Genomic DNA, 20,624 nt, shown 5'->3' with positions numbered 1-20,624 from the left:
GGATAGTTAAGGACCGTATCACCCGTACCTTACCGGACTCCCTAGACCCACCTCAATTTGCTTACCGCCGCAATAGATCCACAGACGATGCAATCGTCATCGCACTGCACACTGCCCTATCCCATCTGGACAAGAGGAATACCTATATAAGAACGCTGTTAATTTACTATAGATCAGCATTCAACACCATAGTACCATCCAAGCTCATCATTAAGCTTGGAGCCCTGGGTCTGAACCTCGCCCTGTGCAACTGGGTCCTGGACTTGTTGACGGGCCGACCCCAAGGTGGTGAAGGTAGGAAACAACAACTCCACTTCACTGATCCTCAACACAGGGGCCCCACAAGGCTGCGTGCACAACCCCCTCCTGTACTCCCTGTTCATCCACGACTGCGTGGCCAAACACAACTCCAACACTATCATGAAGTTTGCTGGCATGGCATCCAGTACCGGAGTGCCAAGTCTAGGACCAAAAGGCTGGTCAACAGCTTCTACCCCCAAGCCATTAGACTGCTGAAGAATTCATAAAAATCCCCACCGGACAATTAACTTTGACTAACCTCCCCCTCCCCTCCCTTTTGTACACTGCTGCTACTCACTGTTTGTTTGTTACCTATGCATAGCCACTTCGCCCCCACCTACATGTACAGATTACCTCAACTAACCTGTACCTCTTCACTGACTCGGTACCGGTGCCCCCTGTATATAGCCTCGTTATTGTTTTTCTTATTGTGTTACTTTTTCTTATTAACCTACTTGGTAAATGTTTTCTTCTTCTTGAACTGCACTATTGGTTAAGGGCTTGTAAGTAAGCATTTCATGGTAAAGTCTACACATGTTGTGAGTATGGCGCATGTGGCAAATAAAGTTTGATTTGATTTCACGCACACCTCCAACTCAATCATCAAGTTTTCAGATGACACAACAGTAGTAGGCCTGATTACCAACAATTACGAGAGCCTACAGAGATTACGAGAGCTACAGAGAGGAGGTGAGGGCCCTGGGAGTGTGGTGCCAGGAAAATAACCTCTCACTCAATGTCGACAAAACAAAGGAGCTGATCGTGGACTTCAGGAAACCGTAGAGGGAGCACGCCCCTATCCACATCGATGGGATCGAAGTGGAGCAGGTGGAAAGCTTCAAGTTCCTCGGCATACATATCACTGACGATCTGAAATGGTCCACCCTCTGCAGCAGAGGTAACTCCAGGTCTTCCTTTCCTGTGGCGGTCCTCATGAGAGCCAGTTTCATCCTAGCGCTTGATGGTTTTTAAGATTGCCCTTGAAGAAAGTTCTTGAAATTTTCCGTATTGACTGACCTTCATGTCTTAAAGTAATGGTGGACTGTCATTTTCTTTGCTTATTTGAGCTGTTCTTGCCATAATATGGACTATCTTCTGTAAACCACCCTACCTTGTCACAACACGTCTGATTGGCTCAAACGCATTAAGAAGGAAAGAAATTGCAGAAATTAAATATTAATAAGGCACACCTGTTAATTGAAATGCATTCCAGGTGACTACCTCATGAAGCTGGTTGAGAGAATGCCAAGAGTGTGCAAAGCTGTCATCAAGGCAAAGGGTGGCTACTTCGAAGAATCTCAAACATAAATATATTTTGATTTGTTAGCAATATTTTGGTTACTACATGATTCCATGTGTTATTTCATAGTTTTGATGTCTTCACTACTATTCAACAATGTATAAAATAGTAAAAATAAAGAAAAACCCTGGAATGAGTAGGTGTGTCCAAACCTTTAACTGGTACTGTATACATTTTGTTCTCCACTTGTCTGAATTTTACTTGTTTTGGTATCCTTGAGGACTTCCGGTCCTCACAAGGATAGTAAAACCAGATCCACAGAGTGGTACCTGTGTTCCGATGAGAGTGATGTCCTGCAGCAGTGTGTTGTCAGACAGAACCAGGAGTCTGTACTGTGTGATCAGACCATTGGGTTGGGCAGGGCTTCTCCAACTCACACCCACCGACACAGAGTCTAGTGCTACTGCCTGCAGAGCCTGCACCGCACTGGGAGCTACACACACACACACACACACACACACACACACACACACACACACACACACAGGCATGCACACACACACACACACACACACACACACACACACACACACACACACACACACACACACACACAGAGAGAGAGAACCAGACAGTCTTAGAGACAATGTTAGAGAACCAGGCAGATTGTTTAGATGTTCAAGGTAGGAAAATACTTCTGCACTCACCTGGTTGACCAATAGGGAAAGGAAAACTACTGCACTGGTAGAGCACATCACTCAAGACGTGTCTGTTCTTACCCTCAGCATGTGTCAGTACTGCAGAAAAGGCCTCAGGCCCCAGCAGGCCAGCAGACTTGGCCCGGACCTCTACTCTGTAGTGTGTGTAGGGAGTCAGACCAGAGTACGCAAACTTCAGGTCCCCTGTGCTGTTCTCATAGATAAACCCTGACACACACACACACACAGTGTTAGGGTTAGATCTGCCACCTTCAGTGTTTTTACTTCAGCAAGTATTTTAAATGTACTGTATATGTGTGTGTCTACATGTGTGCGTGTGTGTGTACCTGTGGGGCCGTAGAGATGGGTGACGTAGCTGAAGCGTCCGGTAACAATGGTTGGCGGATCCCAGGAGACAGAGACTGACTTAGACGTCACATTCCATACCGACAGGTTGTAGGGAGGGTCCTCTGGGGCTGCAGCACACAAATACATATTCACATGGTGAGAGAGAGAGAGATGAAGTGAGGAATAGATAGTGAGACACGGAGGGATTGAGATGTAGACGTTTATAGAAAGAGATATGGAGAGATGGGCAGAGATATGTAGATGTAGAGGTGGAGTGTGTGTCTGTGTACCTGACTCAGGCATGCGGACCATGGTGGAGGCTACCTGTCCCTCTCCGTCGGAGGTGAAAGCGGACACTTCGAAGACGTATGCTGTGTAGGGACGCAGCTGGTCCACCCCTACGGATATTGGTACAGCCCATGTGGCGGCAGGTGGGACGGCTGACAGGGTGACAGGAGGAGAGGATGCTGTCACCTCTGATGGACTTGCGGTCCCACGAGACAGGATTTCTACTGCATCCTACAAACACAGACACACACTGTGTATTTAAGTACACAAAGACAGAGCTTACATTTTTTAACTGCTAATAATATCAGATTTTAAAAGCTAATATCAGATTTTAAAAGCTAATATCAGATTTTAAAAGCATTACTGTTAATGTCTGATTGTTTTTGTCTTCATTTTGTTTAATTTGCTTTGTTGGTTTTTGTCGATGTTGTTTTGTTTTTTCACTTGCTTTGGCACTGTAAACACATGTTTTTTTCCATGCCAATAAATCCACTTTGAATTTAGTTGAATAGAGAGAGAGAGAGAGTGAAAGAAAGAGAGGAAAAAAAAAACTGGAGGCCTGTAGCATTGCTCTGTTTGGACTGCAATATATTTTCTGAAAGTTGAAAAACCAGTTGAAAAAGCTCATCTCACATCCGTCACAGAGGACCAAAGTTAAAACTAGATAGTCAGAGTATCTCTAGACAGACAGAGAAAGAATGAGAAAGACAAAGACAGACATACGTACGTTGCAGTGTGGTAGCGCTACGGTCATGATTTCCTCAGCATCCAGCTCCAGCATGCGGACGGTCTGACCGGTACGAGCGTGTTTGGCTTTGACCGCAAACTTGTTGATCAGACCGTTGATGCGGAGTGGCAGGAACCACGTGACCACTACGAACGTGTGGTTCTGAGCAAATGCTGTCAGATTAGTCACCAGGCCGGGGGCTTGAGAAAGGGATAGACAAGCTGATGTCATTGTCTGTGTGTATAAGTGTGTCTGTGCTTGTATGTTATTATTGGATACCTACGGGCCTCAGCAGTTTTGATGTACATAGACTTGCTATAGGGACCAATACCAGCAGAGTTTTCTGCTGCAACCTAGATTTTATATATATAAATATAAATAAGAGAGAGAGAGAGAGAGAGAGAGAGAGAGAGAGAGAGAGAGAGAGAGAGAGAGAGAGAGAGAGAGAGATAGAGTCATTATTACTAATTTAAGATTCAGAACTTTTACTGATGCAACAGCCACACAACACCAGGCAGGCAGGTACACACACACATAGACATAGCATCCCACTGCTAGTTTGTCTTTGAAGCTAAGCAGGTTGGGCCTGGTCAATCCCTGGATGGTCCATGCTATCTGGGATCCTTTGGAAGTCCCTACCCCATTGAAGTAGAAATGTAAAATGGTAAAGGTATGGGTTAATGTTAGGGTTTAGGGTAGGGACATCCCAAGGATCCCAGATAGCAATAATCATCCCTGGAAGGGAGACACAGATGATGCTGGCTGTGGTGTTGGGGAGGCCAGATGGGGTCAATATTAAAGGAAATATTAGTCTTAAAGGAAATATTCACCCATTTTTAATGTATATAATTTGTGTGCATCTCTGAGCGATTCCCGGGGTCATTTCATATGCATCTGAAGTATTCCCCGTTCAATCAGGCATACATTTAGGGGGCGTCCTGGTGGCGCAGCTGTCTAACACACCCCATCTCAGTGATAGAGGTGTCACTACAGAACCTTGTTCAATTCCAGGCTATATCACAACCACCCATGACTGGGAGTCTGAAAGGGCGGCGCACAATTGGCCCAGCGTTGTTAAGGTTTGGCCAGGGTAGGCCGTCATTGTAAAGAAGAATTTGTTCTTAACTGACTTGCCTAGTTAAATAAAAATACAGCCAGTATGACAAGTTTTGCATCATATAATGGGTAACTAACGTGTACAGCAGTAGGGCCACATTGGGATTTCAAAATTCAACGGAGGGCCACACAGATTATTTTTGTACAATTTTTTTTGTCAAAATCAATTTCACGGGCCAGAAAAAGGGCAGGTATTTTAAAATATATGAATCCATTATAATTTCTACATCATCTCGATCTAGTTTTAGACATTCATGAGTGGCCTGGAGTGTTTTTTAAACCCCAAATAATAATTTCCCCCTTAAAAATAAATGACATAAGGGGTTTTACTTTACTTTATTATTTTTTATTTTTTTGGGGGGGGGGGGTTATTGGTTCCGAGGAGTAGCCATTTTGCTTGCTACCTGGGTCATTATTACATCGCTAACGTTATTTACGAGGAGTAAGGAGTATGGTATGGACTTGTACACATCAATATCATAGGGATGTTACTAGATGACATCTCATGCATAGATGAATAGTAACAATTTACCTAACTGAAAGGTTAATTACTATCCAAGAAAGTATCAGTATCAGTGTATCACACATATATTTAAAAAGGTAAAGTCAGAAATATGACATCCTCATACACAAATCAGTCAAGAATCCAGTTATTGATTCTTCCCAACCCTGCCCTGCCAACCCTGATGTAGAGAGTACCCTTTAGATGAGATGTTAAAGTGAGGTTCTGACTCTAATAAGATAATGAAATGGCTACATAGCTTTGAAAATAGAACAGAGCATATTAATAGAAGACCAGGAAGAGAAAAGGAAACAACGGATAGAGATTATTGAATGAGGAGCAGGACAAAGCAGCACATAGCTCGCTCAGTACTGCTGGGTGTGCTTATACAGTACACATAAGTAACGTCTGGTAATGTGACACACACACACACACACACACACACACACACAGGTAATTAAGGATTAATGCATTCTGAAAACTATTAACCATGACCACATACAATATGTTGACATAAGAGTATGTGGAAAAAGAACAGCATGGCTGATCCATAGATCTGTTTATACGATCAATAATTTAATCACAATGAATTATTCAACCAGACCAAGAGAATAGTTTCCCCGCGAGAGGCATCTGCCTAGAACACACAGGCATGCACACACACACACACACACACACACACACACACACACACACACACACACACACACACACACACACACACACACACACACACACACACACAGCCATTAGGGTAAAGCTAGGCCTCAAAACAAGGCCTCATGAGATATGTAATGTATTGCCATAAAGATTTAATTAAGCAATAAGGCCAGAGGAGGTGTGGTATATGGCCATTATACCACGGCTAATGGTTGTTCTTATGCACGACTTATGCACGAGTGGTATTTTGGCCATATATCACAAATCCCCCAGGTGCCTTATTGCTATTATAAACTGGTTGCCAATGTAATTAGAGCAGTTAAAAGAAATGTTTTTGCCATACCCGTGGGATACGGTCTGATATACCACGGCTGTCAGCCAATCAGCATTCAGGGCTCGAAAACACCCAGTTTATAATTATTTTTAGCTTGACTGTTTTGCATGTTATTTTGGCATTAATACGTGTCACATATCAGTTTGCAAACAATGTAAAAAAATATATATCATTGAGTTAATAAGGTGGCATACAAACATTGTCTCTTTTTTGTTTTCTTGAGTAAGGCCGTTTCAGCCTAGCTCAGTGCTTTCTGTGGTGGTGGGGCAAGCCAGCAGAAAATGCGGAGCGTTGCACCGTGATTGGCTCAGTGTTTTGTCACCCATGGGGACACTACGTCACTGCCAAGTCTAAGGGTTAGACCTAAAAAATTGTAGCCCTTTGGGTTCTGCCATCGAGTTACATTAGAAGTGCCCATCCAAGAAGGCCCAAGGTCATTGGCCACAGATAAAATTAAGTAAAATCACGTTATATCTAGAGTAACTTATCTAGCAAGCTAGCAGTCATCATCATGAATCAAGTCAACGATATACTGGCAAATGCTTTTCAATCCTTGTCATATGAAGCGAAATAATGAAGAGAAATTCAGTGCAGTGGTTGCGCCACATTCCTGTTCAAGTGAGCACAGCACAACATGGTGACATACTGACCAGACCGCACGCGTGCGCCATTGCATGTAAATTGATTTTGTCTACCCACACCAGACGCGATCAGGACACGTAGGTTGAAATATCAAAACAAACTCTGAACCAATTATATTAATTTGGGGATAGGTTGAAAAGCATTAAACATTTATGGCAAATGTTAGATCATTTGTCCTTGGAAATAAACATTGGGTTGTTATTTTACCTGAAATGCACAAGGTTCTCTACTCCGACAATTAATCCACAGATAAAATGGTCAACTGAGTTAATTTCTAGTAATCTCTCCTCCTTCAGGCTTCTTCTTCTTTGGACTTTATATGGCGGTTGTTAACAAACTTTAAGGTGCATTACCACTACCAACTGGACTGGAGTGGGTACCTCAGTTCATCTTTCAATCACCTAAGTGGGTATATGCTCCTAAAAACCATTGAGGAGATGGGAGAGGCAGGACTTGCAGCACGTTGAGTATTACAAATAGAACCAAGTTCTATTTTAGCGCCTGGCTACGCAGACGCTCGCTGACGCGCACGAGCAGTGTTGGTGCAATGATAGAATAACATGTATGTGTAAATATACTGTATTTTGCAACGCTCCCGTACGCAATGCGTCCAGTCTGGTCAGCATGTGACTCCAAAAATGTATTGTATGGTGCTGCATAAATGAAGTAATATGCCACAGAGATGTGTTACTGTAGCTAAGAAAGTAATACTAAGTGTATGTTGTGTAATAAGCTGTTCATAGCCCATGTGCCTCATCCTTATAATTTGGTATATTTTCCCTTCTTCATTTCATCTACTGTTCTGACTTGGTGGTGCACATGTAGCCTATAACATGTTTTAGAGAAATGTAATCATTGAATATTGTAAAAGCTTTCATCGTCTGCTTATATGCCTCCTTTATTTATCCTACGTTTCAGACTTGGTGAACAGGGAGAACGGCCCATGTTCTGAATTCTGTCACTGTACATTTCCAAAGTGCTAATCAAATAGTTATATTGACTACGTCCGTCGTGGCTTGCTTATTAATGTCTTAATCGAAATGACAGATTGCGTCTTATCCGCTTGTCGTCCCCTTATGCCATAGTTTGTACATCTCAATTGTCAGTAGAAACCACATTTGTTTTACGCAAGTAAGCCATATCACCTATGATTTTTTAAAGTCAGTAAATGAGGCTGAATTAACTGTTTCGCTGCCAGACAAAGCTCCGTTGATAACCAAGTGTCGCAGTGGTAAGGTGTTGGGACTGCTGTCCTAACAGTTTGTGGGCACCGTTTCTCACCATTACAGGGCAACTAATGTATTGTTTAGTGTTGTGTTGTGTAGTGCCTTTGCTGGCATGCATCTGCCCACATTTTTGGGGGTTTGCCCCACCAAGAATTACATGCTAAAATCACCACTGCACCTACTGTCAACAGCGCGAAACAAGAAATAAAAATAGGAACGCAAAGCTTTATCATTTGATTTTATATAGAAATGTTTGGTAATCGACTACAAAAGGCTTGGAGATCGCGATCGACCGGTTGGTGACTACTGCCCTACAGGGTCACAGTGAATCTATTGGTTTGAGTAATGACTACAAAATCACTTAGAGTAACTATACTCAGATATTTGAAGTGCAACAGGTTTCCTCAAGAGTTTTGAGTAATAACAACACATTGGGATTTACAGTGTACTTATGTGTACTGATTGAGTGTTACCTTAATGTTATAGGTAGATCCTGGTAAAAAGAGGTTGAGGAGGGTCTCAGGGACATCTAGGTGCTTGGTCACCTCTTTGAAGGTGGTATCTGGATATGGACACATCTCCTTGTACCTGAAATAGATACACATTTATTTTTATTTTTAACTAGGCAAGTCAGTTAAGAACAAATTATTATTTACAATGACGGCCTACACTGGCCAAACCCGGACAACGCTGGGCCAATTGTGTGCCACCTTATGGGACTCCCAATCACAGCCGGTTGTGATACAGCTTGGAATTGAACCAGGGTCTGTAGAGACACCTCTAGCACTGTGATACAGTGCTTTAGAATGCTGCGCCACTTGGGAGACCAAAATGTAAACACCAGATGATATAAAAACAACTTTATTTAAATTTGATTTAGAAGTAAATAATAGTGAAATATCAACAACCGATTCCCCTTATAGTGTTATTCCCGACCCAGATTAAGCCTGCACTGTAAACTCCAATTTGCTGCCATTACTAAAAACCTTTGAGGAAACCCATTGCACTTCATATACATTTTCCCCATTAGCTGACGCCCATATGTAGTGTGAGTGTGGTCACATGGGGCAGAGGCGCTGTGCTGTGAGGTGTTGCTTTATTTGTTTTTTGAAACCAGGTTTGCTGTTCACTTGCACACTCATGAGTCTGTATGATACTGTATGTTTCCTTGAATTTGTTCTGGACCTGGGGACTGTGAAAAGACCCCTGGTGGCATGTTAAATGTCGCATGCACAAGTACAGTGAAATGCCTTTCTTGCAAACTCAAAACCCAACAATGCAATGTATTACTAGAAAGAAAAAAAAACACGAGAAGTAAGAATAAGAAATATTAAATAGACAATAAAGTAAGTAAGTAAGCATACTATATATAGGAAATATTTAAAAAGTACCATATTTACATGTACATGGATACTGTAGTGATAGAAGTAGATATGTATAGGGGTAAGGTGACTAGGCAACAGGATGTAAAATAAACAGAGTAGCAACAGCTTGTATGTGAGTGGGTGTATAGTCAGTATAAATGTATGTGCATTATGTGTGAGTGAGCAAATTATGGAGTGTGTGTGTGTGTGTGTGTTGGAGTGGCTGTGTGACTGTGTAAGGCCCTGTGTGCATAGAGACAGTGCAAAGATTGAAATAAAAGGTCAATAAAGATACAAGGTTAACTCAGTCCATGTAGCTATTTTGTTAGCTATTTATCAGTCGTATTGCTTGGGGATAGAAGCCCTTCAAAAGCCTGTTGGTGTCAGACTTGATGCACCGGTACCTCTTGCTGTGCGGCAGTAGAGAAAATAGTCTATGGCTTGGGTGGTTGGGGTCTTTGACGACTTTCCGGGCCTTCTTTTCACAACTCCTGATATAGAGGTCCTGGTGGGGTAAGTGTGTGTGTCATGTGTGGTGGCGCACAATTGGCCCAGCGTCATCCGGGTTAGGGGAGGGTTTGGCCGGTAGGGATGTTATAGTCCCATCGTGCATTAGCTATTCCTGTGGTGGGCCAGGTGAAATGCATGCTGACATGGTCGCCAGGTCTATGGTGTTTCCTCTGACACATTGGTGCGGCTGGCATCCGGGCTTAGTGGGCGTTGTGTCAAGAAGCAGTGCGGCTTAGCTGGGTTGTGTTTTAGAGGATGCACAGCTTAGTCCACCTTAATCTGGGGTTACATCATACAGTATGTCTCTTTACCTGATCACATAACCGTCGATGGGAGAGTCAGAGGGCATGGTCCAAGACAGAAGGATCCCATTGGAGCCTACCCTCTCTCCCTCTAGATTGGTAGGTGGGGATGTTGGGGCTAGAGGAGGAGGAGGAGGAAGAAGAAGTAGTTCAAGCCATATTCACCAAAATCTCCTGAAATTCTATTAAATATGTCATCATAAAGCATCCAATCCATACATAAAGGTCCTTAACAAGTAAATCCATTCAACAAATTGGGAGGATGTTGTGAAAGATGGAGGTGACCGGGGTTGGTTGCCACTATGTTTGCTAGTAGCTTATTCCTTTTGTAACAGGAAATGAAGCACTATACCATACAGTCTTAGAAATAGCAAAGCCTTTCTTTGATCAAACAATATTCCTAGCAAAATTCAGCATTTTATGCTGTAAGAATAATATATGACATTTTGTGTAAATGTGAGTGTACAGTATTTACAGTATGTGTGTGTTTGCACACGCATGTGTGCGTGTGTGGGTGTGTGACAGAAAATGGATAGGCTTGAAATATATCTCCCCTGTTTCTCTTTTCTACAAACCATAGTTGTTCATGGATACTCACATAATTCAAACATTTCCAAAGAAAATTCCAAGATTATTTTTTAAAACTTTCACCTATGAAAAACATAGATTCACACACCGATTGTTTGTCATGAGTGTGAGTTGACCAGTTGGATGAGTTCTTTAAAAAAAAAATCACACATTTTAACCTTAAAATATTACACAGGTCCATTTCGATTGGGAATAATTAAAACTATGACAACTAACCCGTGAGACAACCAGCCCCGGTCTCCCCTACTCTTGTTGCAGATACTGCAGATACTGTTGTTGTTTGGTATGTTTGGTCAACCAATTGGGTGTGGGTGTGTGTGACCAGCTTGCTCTATTCTGGTGAGAGCTCTGGCATTTCACTACAGCATCATTCATCCTGCTTAGCACGACTACAGTTACCACACGCGCACACACACACACACACACACACACACACACACACACACACACACACACACACACACACAGTGTGGGAGATAATAAAGCAGAGGGCAGCAGCAGAACAGACCCAACGATTCCTCAGAGCACTATCAGTTTGGCTGTCACACATTAAAGTGTTTGTGTATGCGTGTGTGTGTGTTTGTGACTCACCGGTTTCGTTGGTGTTGATAATGCGGCTGACCGGAGGGCTGAGGTTGGAGGAGGACTTGGCAGTCACCATGACTGTAAACGCTGTTCGAGAACTCATACCGGATACATCAGCCTGATGAGAGACCGCATGGTCAGAACATGACCACAACACAACTATGCGGTTGCAGACGTGTGTGTGTGTGTGTGTGTGTGTGTGTGTGTGTGTTCGCCAGTCTAACCTGTGAGTGTGTGTATCCCAGGTAGGTGATGAGCAGGAGGAGAGTGAGGCCCATGATGGAGTTAACACAGTTAGCTGGTCAGAGGCAGCAGGTTAGAGAGGAAGAGACTGTGTTAGCGTCTAGTGCTAGCCATTATCGAAATATTCTAGATTAGAGGGCTTAGTCCAGAGTTAGCAGTTAGCGTGAAGTTCTAGTTGGCAGTTCTTCAGTCCAGTGTTGTCAACAGTTTAGCTACAGCAGGTCAGTGTTACAGCAGGTTACAGCAGCTTAGTTCTTAGTGCAGTAGTCCAGGCCTAAAGTAGTAACCCAGTCCACAGTTAAGAACAGTTAGCCACGGTTAGTCGTTTAGAGTTGAAGAGTTTCAGGGCGGTGCATACAACCGTAAAGTAGAAACAGTTAGCAGGTAAGTTACAGTAGTAGTACTAGTCCAGGGTAGCAACTGGTTAGCTTCAGCAGTAGTAGTTATAGTCCAGCTCTGGTAGTAACCCAGTCGTCAGCAAGTTAGGGTCAGAGAGAGTCAGGACATTGTGTCCACCATAACTCCATGCAGGCACTCTCTCTCTCTATCTCTCTCTTTCTGGGGAGAGCAGCTTCACTGAATAAATGATTCAGGTTTTAGCTCAGGAGGTCTACCTAATAAATAATGAGCTCTATTACTCAACCTGTGTGTGTGTGTGTGTGTGTTAGGTTACATTGGGGGTTATCTGACACCTGGCTGCTGAGCAGGGCTGGGAATGATTTGGGTCTGGGGGAGCTTCAGTGCCTTGCAAAAGTATTCATCCCCCTTGGTGTTTTTCCTATTTTGTTGCATTACAACTTGTATTTGTATTTCATGTAATGGACATACACAAAATAGTCCAAATTGGTGAAGTGAAAAAAAAAAAAAAAAAAATAATAATAATAATAAAAAATGTTAAAGTGGTACACTGCTCAAAAAAATATAGGAAACACTAAAATAACACATCCTAGATCTGAATGAATGAAATATTCTTAATAAATACTTTTTTCTTTACATAGTTGAATGTGCTGACAACAAAATCACACAAAAATGATCAATGGAAATCAAATTGATCAACCCATGGAGGCCTGGACTTGGAGTCACACTGTAAATTAAAGTGGAAAACCACATTACAGGCTGATCCAACTTTGATGTAATGTCCTTAAAACAAGTCAAAATGAGGCTCAGTAGTGTGTGTGGCCTCCACGTGCCTGTATGACCTCCCTACAACGCCTGGGCATGCTCCTGATGAGGTGGCGAATGGTCTCCTGAGGGATCTCATCCCAGACCTGGACTAAAGCATACGCCAACTCCTGGACAGTCTGTGGTGCAACGTCTGTGGATGGAGCGAAACATGATGTCCCAGATGTGCTCAATTGGATTCAGGTCTGGGGAACGGGCGGGCCAGTCCATAGCATCAATGCCTTCCTCTTGCAGGAACTGCGGACACACTCCAGCCACATGAGGTCTAGCATTGTCTTGCATTAGGAGGAACCCAGGGCCAACCGCACCAGCATATGGTCTCACAAGGGGTCTGAGGATCTCATCTCGGTACCTAATGGCAGTCAGGCTACTTCTGGTGAGCACGTCTCCTGATGTACTGGCCTGTCTCCTGGTAGCGCCTCCATGCTCTGGACACTACACTGACAGACACAGCAAACCTTCTTGCCACAGCTCGCATTGATGTGCCATCCTGGATGAGCTGCACTACCTGAGCCACTTGTGTGGGTTGTAGACTCCGTCTCATGCTACCACTAGAGTGAAAGCACTGGCAGCATTCAAAAGTGACCAAAACATCAGCCAGGAAGCATAGGAACTGAGAAGTGGTCTGTGGTCACCACCTGCAGAACCACTCCTTTATTGGGGGTGTCTTGCTAATTGACTTGGAGTTACATTGTGTTGTTTAAGTGTTCCCTTTATTTTTTTGAGCTGTGTATTCACCCCCTTTGCTACGAAGCCCCTAAATAAGATCTGGTGCAACCAATTACCTTCAGAAGTCACATAATTAGTTAAATAAAGTCCATTTGTGTGCATTCTAAGTGTAACATGATCTTTCACATGATCCCAGTATATATACACCTGTTCTGAAAGGCCCCAGAGTCTGCAACACCACTAAGCAAGGGGCACCACCAAGGAAGTGGCACCATAAAAACCAAAGAGCTCTCCAAACAGGTTAGGGACAAAGTTGTGGAGAAGTACAGATCAGGGTTGGGTTATAAAAAAAATACCAGAAACTTTGAACATCCAACGGAGCACCATTAAATCCATTATTAAAAAATTAAAAGAATATGGCACCAGACCAATCCTGCCAAGAGAGGGCTGCCCACAAAAACTCACAGACCAGGCAAGGAGGGCATTAATCAGGGAGGCAACAAAGAGACCAAAGATAACCCTGAAGGAGCTTCAAAGCTCCACAGCGGAGATTGGAGAATCTGTCCATAGGACCACTTTAAGCTGTACACTCCACAGAGCTGGGCTTTATAGAAGATTGGCCATAAAAAAGCCATTGCTTATAGAGAAAATAAGCAAACACGTTTGGTGTTCGCCAAAAGGCATGTGGGAGACTCCTCAAACATACGGAAGAAGGTACTGGTCAAATGAGACCATCAAGGAAAAAACTATATCTAGTGCAAATCCAACACCAGTCATCACCCCGAGAACATCATCCCCACAGTGAAGCATGGTGGTGGCAGCATCAAGCTGTGGGGAGGTTTTTCATCGGCAGGGACTGGGAAACTGGTCAGAATTGAAGGAATGATGGCTCTGTCGCAGCCGGCCGCGACCGGAAGGTCCATGGGGCGACGCACAATTGGCCTAGCGTTGTCCGGGTTAGGGAGGATTTGGCTGGTAGGGATATCCTTGTCTCATCGCGCACTAGCGACTTCTGTGGCGGGCCGGGCACAGTGCACGCTAACCAGGTCGCCAGGTGCACGGTGTTTCCTCCGACACATTGGTGCGGCTGGCTTCCAGGTTGGATGCGCGCTGTGTTAAGAAGCAGTGCGGCTTGGTTGGGTTGTGTTTCGGAGGACACATCGACCTTTGTTTCTCCCGAGCCCGTACGGGTGTTGTAGCGATGAGACAAGATAGTAACTACTAACAATTGGATACCACGAAATTGGGGAGAAAAGGGGGTCAAATTCAACAACAACAAAAAAATCTAAAAAAATAATGATGGATGCTGCTAAATACAGGAAAAGTCTTGAGGGAAACCTGTTTCAGTCTTCCAGAGATTTGAGACTGAGACAGAGGTTCACCTTCCAGCAGGACAATGACCCTAAGGATACTGCTAAAGCAACACTTGAGTGGTTTAAGGGGAAACATTTAAATGTCTTGGAATGGCCTAGCCAAAGCCCAGAACTCAATCCAATTGAGAATATGTGGTATGACTTAAAGATTGCTGTACACCAGCAGAACCCATCCAACTTGAAGGAAATTGAGCAGTTTTGCCATGAAGAATGGGCAAAAGTCCCAGTGGCTAGATGTGCCAAGCTTATAGAGACATACCCCAAGAGACTTGCAGAAGGTGGCTCTACAAAGTATTTGGGGGGGGGGGGGGGGTGAATAATTATGCACGCTCAAGTTTTCTGTTTTTTTGTGTTATTTATTGTTTGTTTCACAAGAAAAAATATTTTGAATCTTCAAAGTGGTAGGCATGTTGTGTAAATCAAAAGATACAAACCCCACAAAAATCGATTTTAATTCCAGGTTGTAAGGCAACAAAATATGAAAAATGCCAAGGGGGGTAAATACTTTCGCAAGCCACTGTATGTGCTAGTATGTTCATGTGTGTGTGTTTCGTGTGTGTGATAACAGAAGCAGGTTAACTTCTCGTCTCCACTGCTGCTGATAACATCTACTGTGTAATTGCTTCCTTGTGTGTGTGTGTGTGTGTGTGTGTGTGTGTGTGTGTGTGTGTGTGTGTGTACCTGTCCATTGTGTGTGTGGTAGACAGAGACAGTTCCTTGGATGGGCAGCAGGCTGACAAGGTACTGGTCCACACACCCCTCTGACTGCTCCCAACGCTGGTCCACACACCCCTCTGACTGCTCTCAAAGTTCTGAGCAGACACACTCCCCATACACACACCCCGCACACGGCCCGGTACTGAGAGAGAAAGAGAGGGAGGGAGAGAGATGAAGGAAGGGACAGATAGAGATATATGTATTTTTGTGGAGAAAAACTAATTCTGACTGGCTGGGCCTGGATCCCCAGTCGGTGGACCTGGCTGCCAAGTGGGTGGGGCTATGCCCTCCCAGACCCACCCATGGCTGCGCCTCTGCCCAGTCATGTGAAATTCAGAGATTAGGGCCTAATTTATTTGTGTCAATTGACTGATTCCATTATATGAATTGTACTCATTAAAATCATTGAAATTGTTGCATGTTGCATTTATATTTGAGTTCAGTAATAGTTGTGTTGCACTCAGGTACCTGTGGTTATGGTCAGAGAGGCTGCTGTCCCTGCCACTTCTTGTCTGATGCACCCCACACTCATGTTGTAGCTACAGCCGTGCCTCAACCACTAGCGTGTGTGAATGCAAGCCATTTCCCACAGTTACTTCTCCACAGCACAGGAAGAGTTAACATGGAGGAGAGCGAGGGAACACACACCAGCCGGACCTGCAGCACACACACACACACACATAACGTCTCATCTGGCTTATCTCACACTCAGCTCTGTCTGATTTGTGTGTGTGTGTTTGTGTCTTACGTATGGATAACTGTGTAATGACAGGTTGCCTAGTGTCTGATCCCAGCAGGCTAAGGATGGTAATGTCATAATCTGATCCTGGGGTCAAACCTCCAACTTGGAGACTGTTGCTATGGACCACCATCTCACGACATGATGACTTGTCCCCTGATGGACACAACAGTAGCTAAGAAGAACACACACAATCAGACAAAACATTAGAGGACCAAATCAAATGTGGGATGTTGTTTGGGCAAAATCAAATGTAATTTTGGCAGTGACAAACCCCAAATCAATGACATAGAGCGAACAGCATTTCTGTTTATCTGGACAGAATAAAGCAGTAAGTCTGTCTGTGTGTTTGCGTGTGTACGTGCGTGTGTGTATTGTGCTTGGTCATTCTCCCTGGCAGTGGCTGTGGGGGGGTCATACATCTTTAAATGGCCGGTAACCAGAGCCAATCTGCGCTGACGACGATCACTAGGCAACCACCAGGTGAGTGTGTTCTCTTGAGTGTTACTTGACCCATCTGTTCTGCTTCCTCTGACGAAGAACTCATTCTATGTGTGTGTGTGTGCGTTAGTGTGTGAGAGAGAGCGAGTGATGACTGTGTGTTTGGGCATTTGTGTATGTAAAGGGCTTATTATGAATGGGTAAACCTAGACTGTTGTTGCTAATGATTTGCCATTGTTAATGATTTGTCAGGGGATGTAAATGATAAATTATGGAGAAAGGAGGAAATGAAAGGAAAGGAGAGGAGAATAAAATAAGATAGAGAGAGGAAGAGAAAGGGTAGAGTAAGGGAGAGGACAGGACGGTGTACTACCTTGTACCCCTCCATCCCCCTGCGGCAGCTCCCCAGCTCACAAACACTGATGAGGTCACATCCTCTTCCACCAGCAGCACTTCCTGTGGGGCTCCTTTGACTAGAGAGAAACACCAATCAGAACATCTTTTGTCATATCAGTCAATCAACATTCCCCTCGTCGCTCTCAACCAATCTTAATTAATCGTACTGGGTTCGTTGTATGTGGTTAATATGTAGTGTGTGTAGGTATGTGTATGTGTATGTGCATGTGTGTGTGTGTGTGTGTGTGCATGTAGAAAAAAAGCAGTTGAACTTGACCTGGAACATAAACTGGAGATAAACTCTGAATTCCTCAGTTCCTGCTGGAACCTCCCAAGATAACTCACAGTTGCTGCCAGTCAAATATCTGGTGTGTGTTTGTGTCTCCATTACTCACTGGTGTTGATGTCTACAGAAGCATTTGTACTCCTCCTCTCTCCACTGCTGCTGATAACATCTACTGTGTAATGGCTTCCTGGGGAGAGGCACTCAAACCTGTAGGACCTACACACACACGCTCGCACGCACGTGCACACACACACACACAAACATGCAAACACACACAAACACAACCAGTGTTACCCAGACAGCAAGGGGCAGCTAGATCAGCCAATAAGGACAGTGTGCCAGGAGGGCAGGACTCACCATGTCTCCTGGGCAGAGAGGTTCAGCTGCTGATTGGAGGTTTGGTTTGTAATTGACAGGATGAAGCAATTCACACTGCCGCTGGCTTGGCCCCAGCCAACTGTCAGAGACGAGGTGGTCTTACTGAGGATAAAAAACTCCACTGGACTGGGAGCTAACATACACGCACATGCACACACACACACACACCGATTAAGCAGAGCCAGGGAGACAGGTGTATGTGTGTGTGTGTGTGTGTGTGTGTGTGTGTGTGTGTGTGTGTGTGTGTGTGTGCATTGGGGCTGTCTGTGAAGGACTCTTTCTCCGTCCTCAGAAAGAAGTGGTACAGCCTGCCTGGTAGCAAACCAGAGAACACTGCCCTCTGAACACATACCTTCTGGACCTAACACACACATATTAACATATTCTATAGATATGCGGCCAAGTATCTATATAATGTGTGCCAACTCACATGAGATGGCGCTGCAGAGATGGATAGCTGCCGTCTTACGGGCGCCTGACCAATTCTGTTTTGTGTGTGTGTTTTTTTTACGCTGATCTCAACTTTTTTTGGTACATAATATTTCCACCATAATTTCGTATGACCAAAAACAGCTTCTGGACATCAGAACAGCAATCACTAACCTCAATTTAGATGAAGACATATTTTTCAACGAGGCAGCAGCTGTGGATGTACTGCTCATCCCAAACCAGGCCCTAATCTCTTTCAAGTCCCGGAGATTCTCCCTGATGAGACTACGATGGTTGAGTAAATAAACCACCTCTACCCTCAGGAACATATAATAACTAGAGAACAAACTGGACGAGCTCCGTTCGAGACTATCCTATCAACGGGACCTGAAGAACTGTTATATCCTATGTTTCCCGGATTCATGGCTGAACAAGGACATAGACTGAACAGAAATAGAAACGTAACATGCAACAATTTCAAAGATTTGACTGAGTTACAGATAATATAAGGAAATCAGTCAATTTAAATAAATGCATTAGGCCTTAATCTATGGATTTCACATGACTGGGAATACAGATATGCATCTGTTGGTCACAGATACCTTTAAAAAATGATAGGGGCATGAAAAACACCAGAAAACCAGTCAGTATCTGGTGTGACCACCATTTGACTCATGCAGCGCAACACATCTCCTTCGCATAGAGTTAATCAGGCTGTGGATTGTGGCCTGTGGAATGTTGTCCCACTCCTCTTCAATGGCTGTGCGAAGATGCTGTATATTGGCGGGAACTGGAACACGCTGTTGAACACGTCGATCCAGAGCATCCCAAACAGGCTCAATGAGTGACATGGCTTGTGAGTATGCAGGCCGCCTATAACTGCATCAACGACACCGTTCCCACAGTAACAGTACTTATATATTCCAACCAGAAGCCATGGATATATTTTCCAACCAGAAGCCATGGATTACAGGCAACATCCACACTGAGCTAAAGGCTAGAGCTGCTGCTATCAAGGAGCAGGACACTAATCCAGACACTTATAAGAAATCCCGCTATGAACTCTGATGACAGTCAAAACGTCAATAAAGGTAGATTGAATCCTCTGATGCTCATGGTATGTGGCAGGGCTTGAAAACAATCGTAGATTACAAAGGGAAACCCAGCCACGAGCTGCCCAGTGACGCAAGCCTACCAGACAAGCTAAATTCCTTCTATGCTTGCTTAGAGGCAAGCAACACTGAACCATGCATGAGAGCACCAGCTGTTCCCGATGACTGTGTGATCTCAATCTATGTACCCTATGTAAGTAAGAATTTTAAACAGTTTAGCATTCACAAGGTCGCAGGGCCAGACAAATTATCAGGACACGTATTCAGAGCATGCACTCACCAGCTGGCAAGTGTCTTCACTGACATTTTTAAACTCTCCCTGACACAGTTTGTAATACCTACATGTTTCAAGAAGACCACCATAGTCCCTGTGCCCAGGAAGGCCAAGGTAACATGTCTAAATGACTATCACCCCGTAGTACTCACATCTGTAGACATGAAATGCTTTGAAAGACTGCTCCTGGATCACACCATCATTCGAGACACCCTGGACCCATTCCGATTTGCATACTGCACCAACGGATCCATAGATGACGCAATCTCTATTGTACTCCACACCACCCTCTCCCACCTGGACAAGAGGAACACCTATGTGAGAATGTTGTCCATTGACTATAGCTCAGCGCTCAACACCATAATGGACTCCAAGCTCATCACTAAGCTCAGGACGCTGAGACTGAACACCCCCCTGCGCAACTGGATCCTGGACTTCCTGACGGGGTGCCCCCAGGTGGTGAGGGTCGGCAGCAACACATCCGCTACGCTGACCTTCAAAATGTGTGTGTGTGCTTACGTCCCTCCTGTACTGCTTACGTCCCTCCTGGTTACCCACGACTGTGCTGAAGACACAACAGTGGTTGGCCTGATCACCAACGACGATGAGACAGCTTATAGGGAGGAGGTCAGTGACCTGGCAATTATCATGGCCAACTCCACACACACCAACACAGTCATGAAGAAGGCACAGCAATGTTTCTTCCCCCTCAGGAGGCTGAAAACATTGGACATGGGCCCTCAGATCCTCAAAAGGTTCTACAGCTGCACCATAGAGAGCATCTTGACTGGCTGTATCACCACTTGATATGGCAACTGCTTGGCATCCAATCTAAGGGCGCTACAGAGGGTAGTACATACGGCCCAGTACATCACTGGGGCTGAGCTCCCTTGCTATCCTGGACCTCTATACTAGGTGGTACCGATACAGCAAGTCTGGAACCAACAGGACTCTG

At 44.3% G+C, this 20,624-nt stretch overlaps 1 protein-coding gene across 1 annotated transcript in view; it reads right to left on the bottom strand.

Moving 5' to 3' along the window:
* LOC109888859 (phosphatidylinositol phosphatase PTPRQ) overlaps positions 1-20,624 on the bottom strand; it is a 60,507-nt gene that overhangs the window by 32,483 nt on the left and 7,400 nt on the right. Inside the window, exons 5-11 of the mRNA XM_031821425.1 lie at positions 11,655-11,728; positions 11,437-11,548; positions 3,602-3,801; positions 2,877-3,105; positions 2,586-2,714; positions 2,320-2,466; positions 1,837-2,033 (exon numbers count right to left, since the gene is read on the bottom strand). Coding sequence (XP_031677285.1) covers positions 1,837-2,033; positions 2,320-2,466; positions 2,586-2,714; positions 2,877-3,105; positions 3,602-3,801; positions 11,437-11,548; positions 11,655-11,728 — 1,088 coding nt within the window. The remainder of the gene's footprint in view (positions 1-1,836; positions 2,034-2,319; positions 2,467-2,585; positions 2,715-2,876; positions 3,106-3,601; positions 3,802-11,436; positions 11,549-11,654; positions 11,729-20,624) is intronic.

Source organism: Oncorhynchus kisutch, linkage group LG4 (assembly GCF_002021735.2).
Source record: "Oncorhynchus kisutch isolate 150728-3 linkage group LG4, Okis_V2, whole genome shotgun sequence".
NCBI classification, from domain to species: Eukaryota; Metazoa; Chordata; class Actinopteri; order Salmoniformes; family Salmonidae; genus Oncorhynchus; species Oncorhynchus kisutch.
This window is presented reverse-complemented; position numbering and strand designations above follow the sequence as displayed.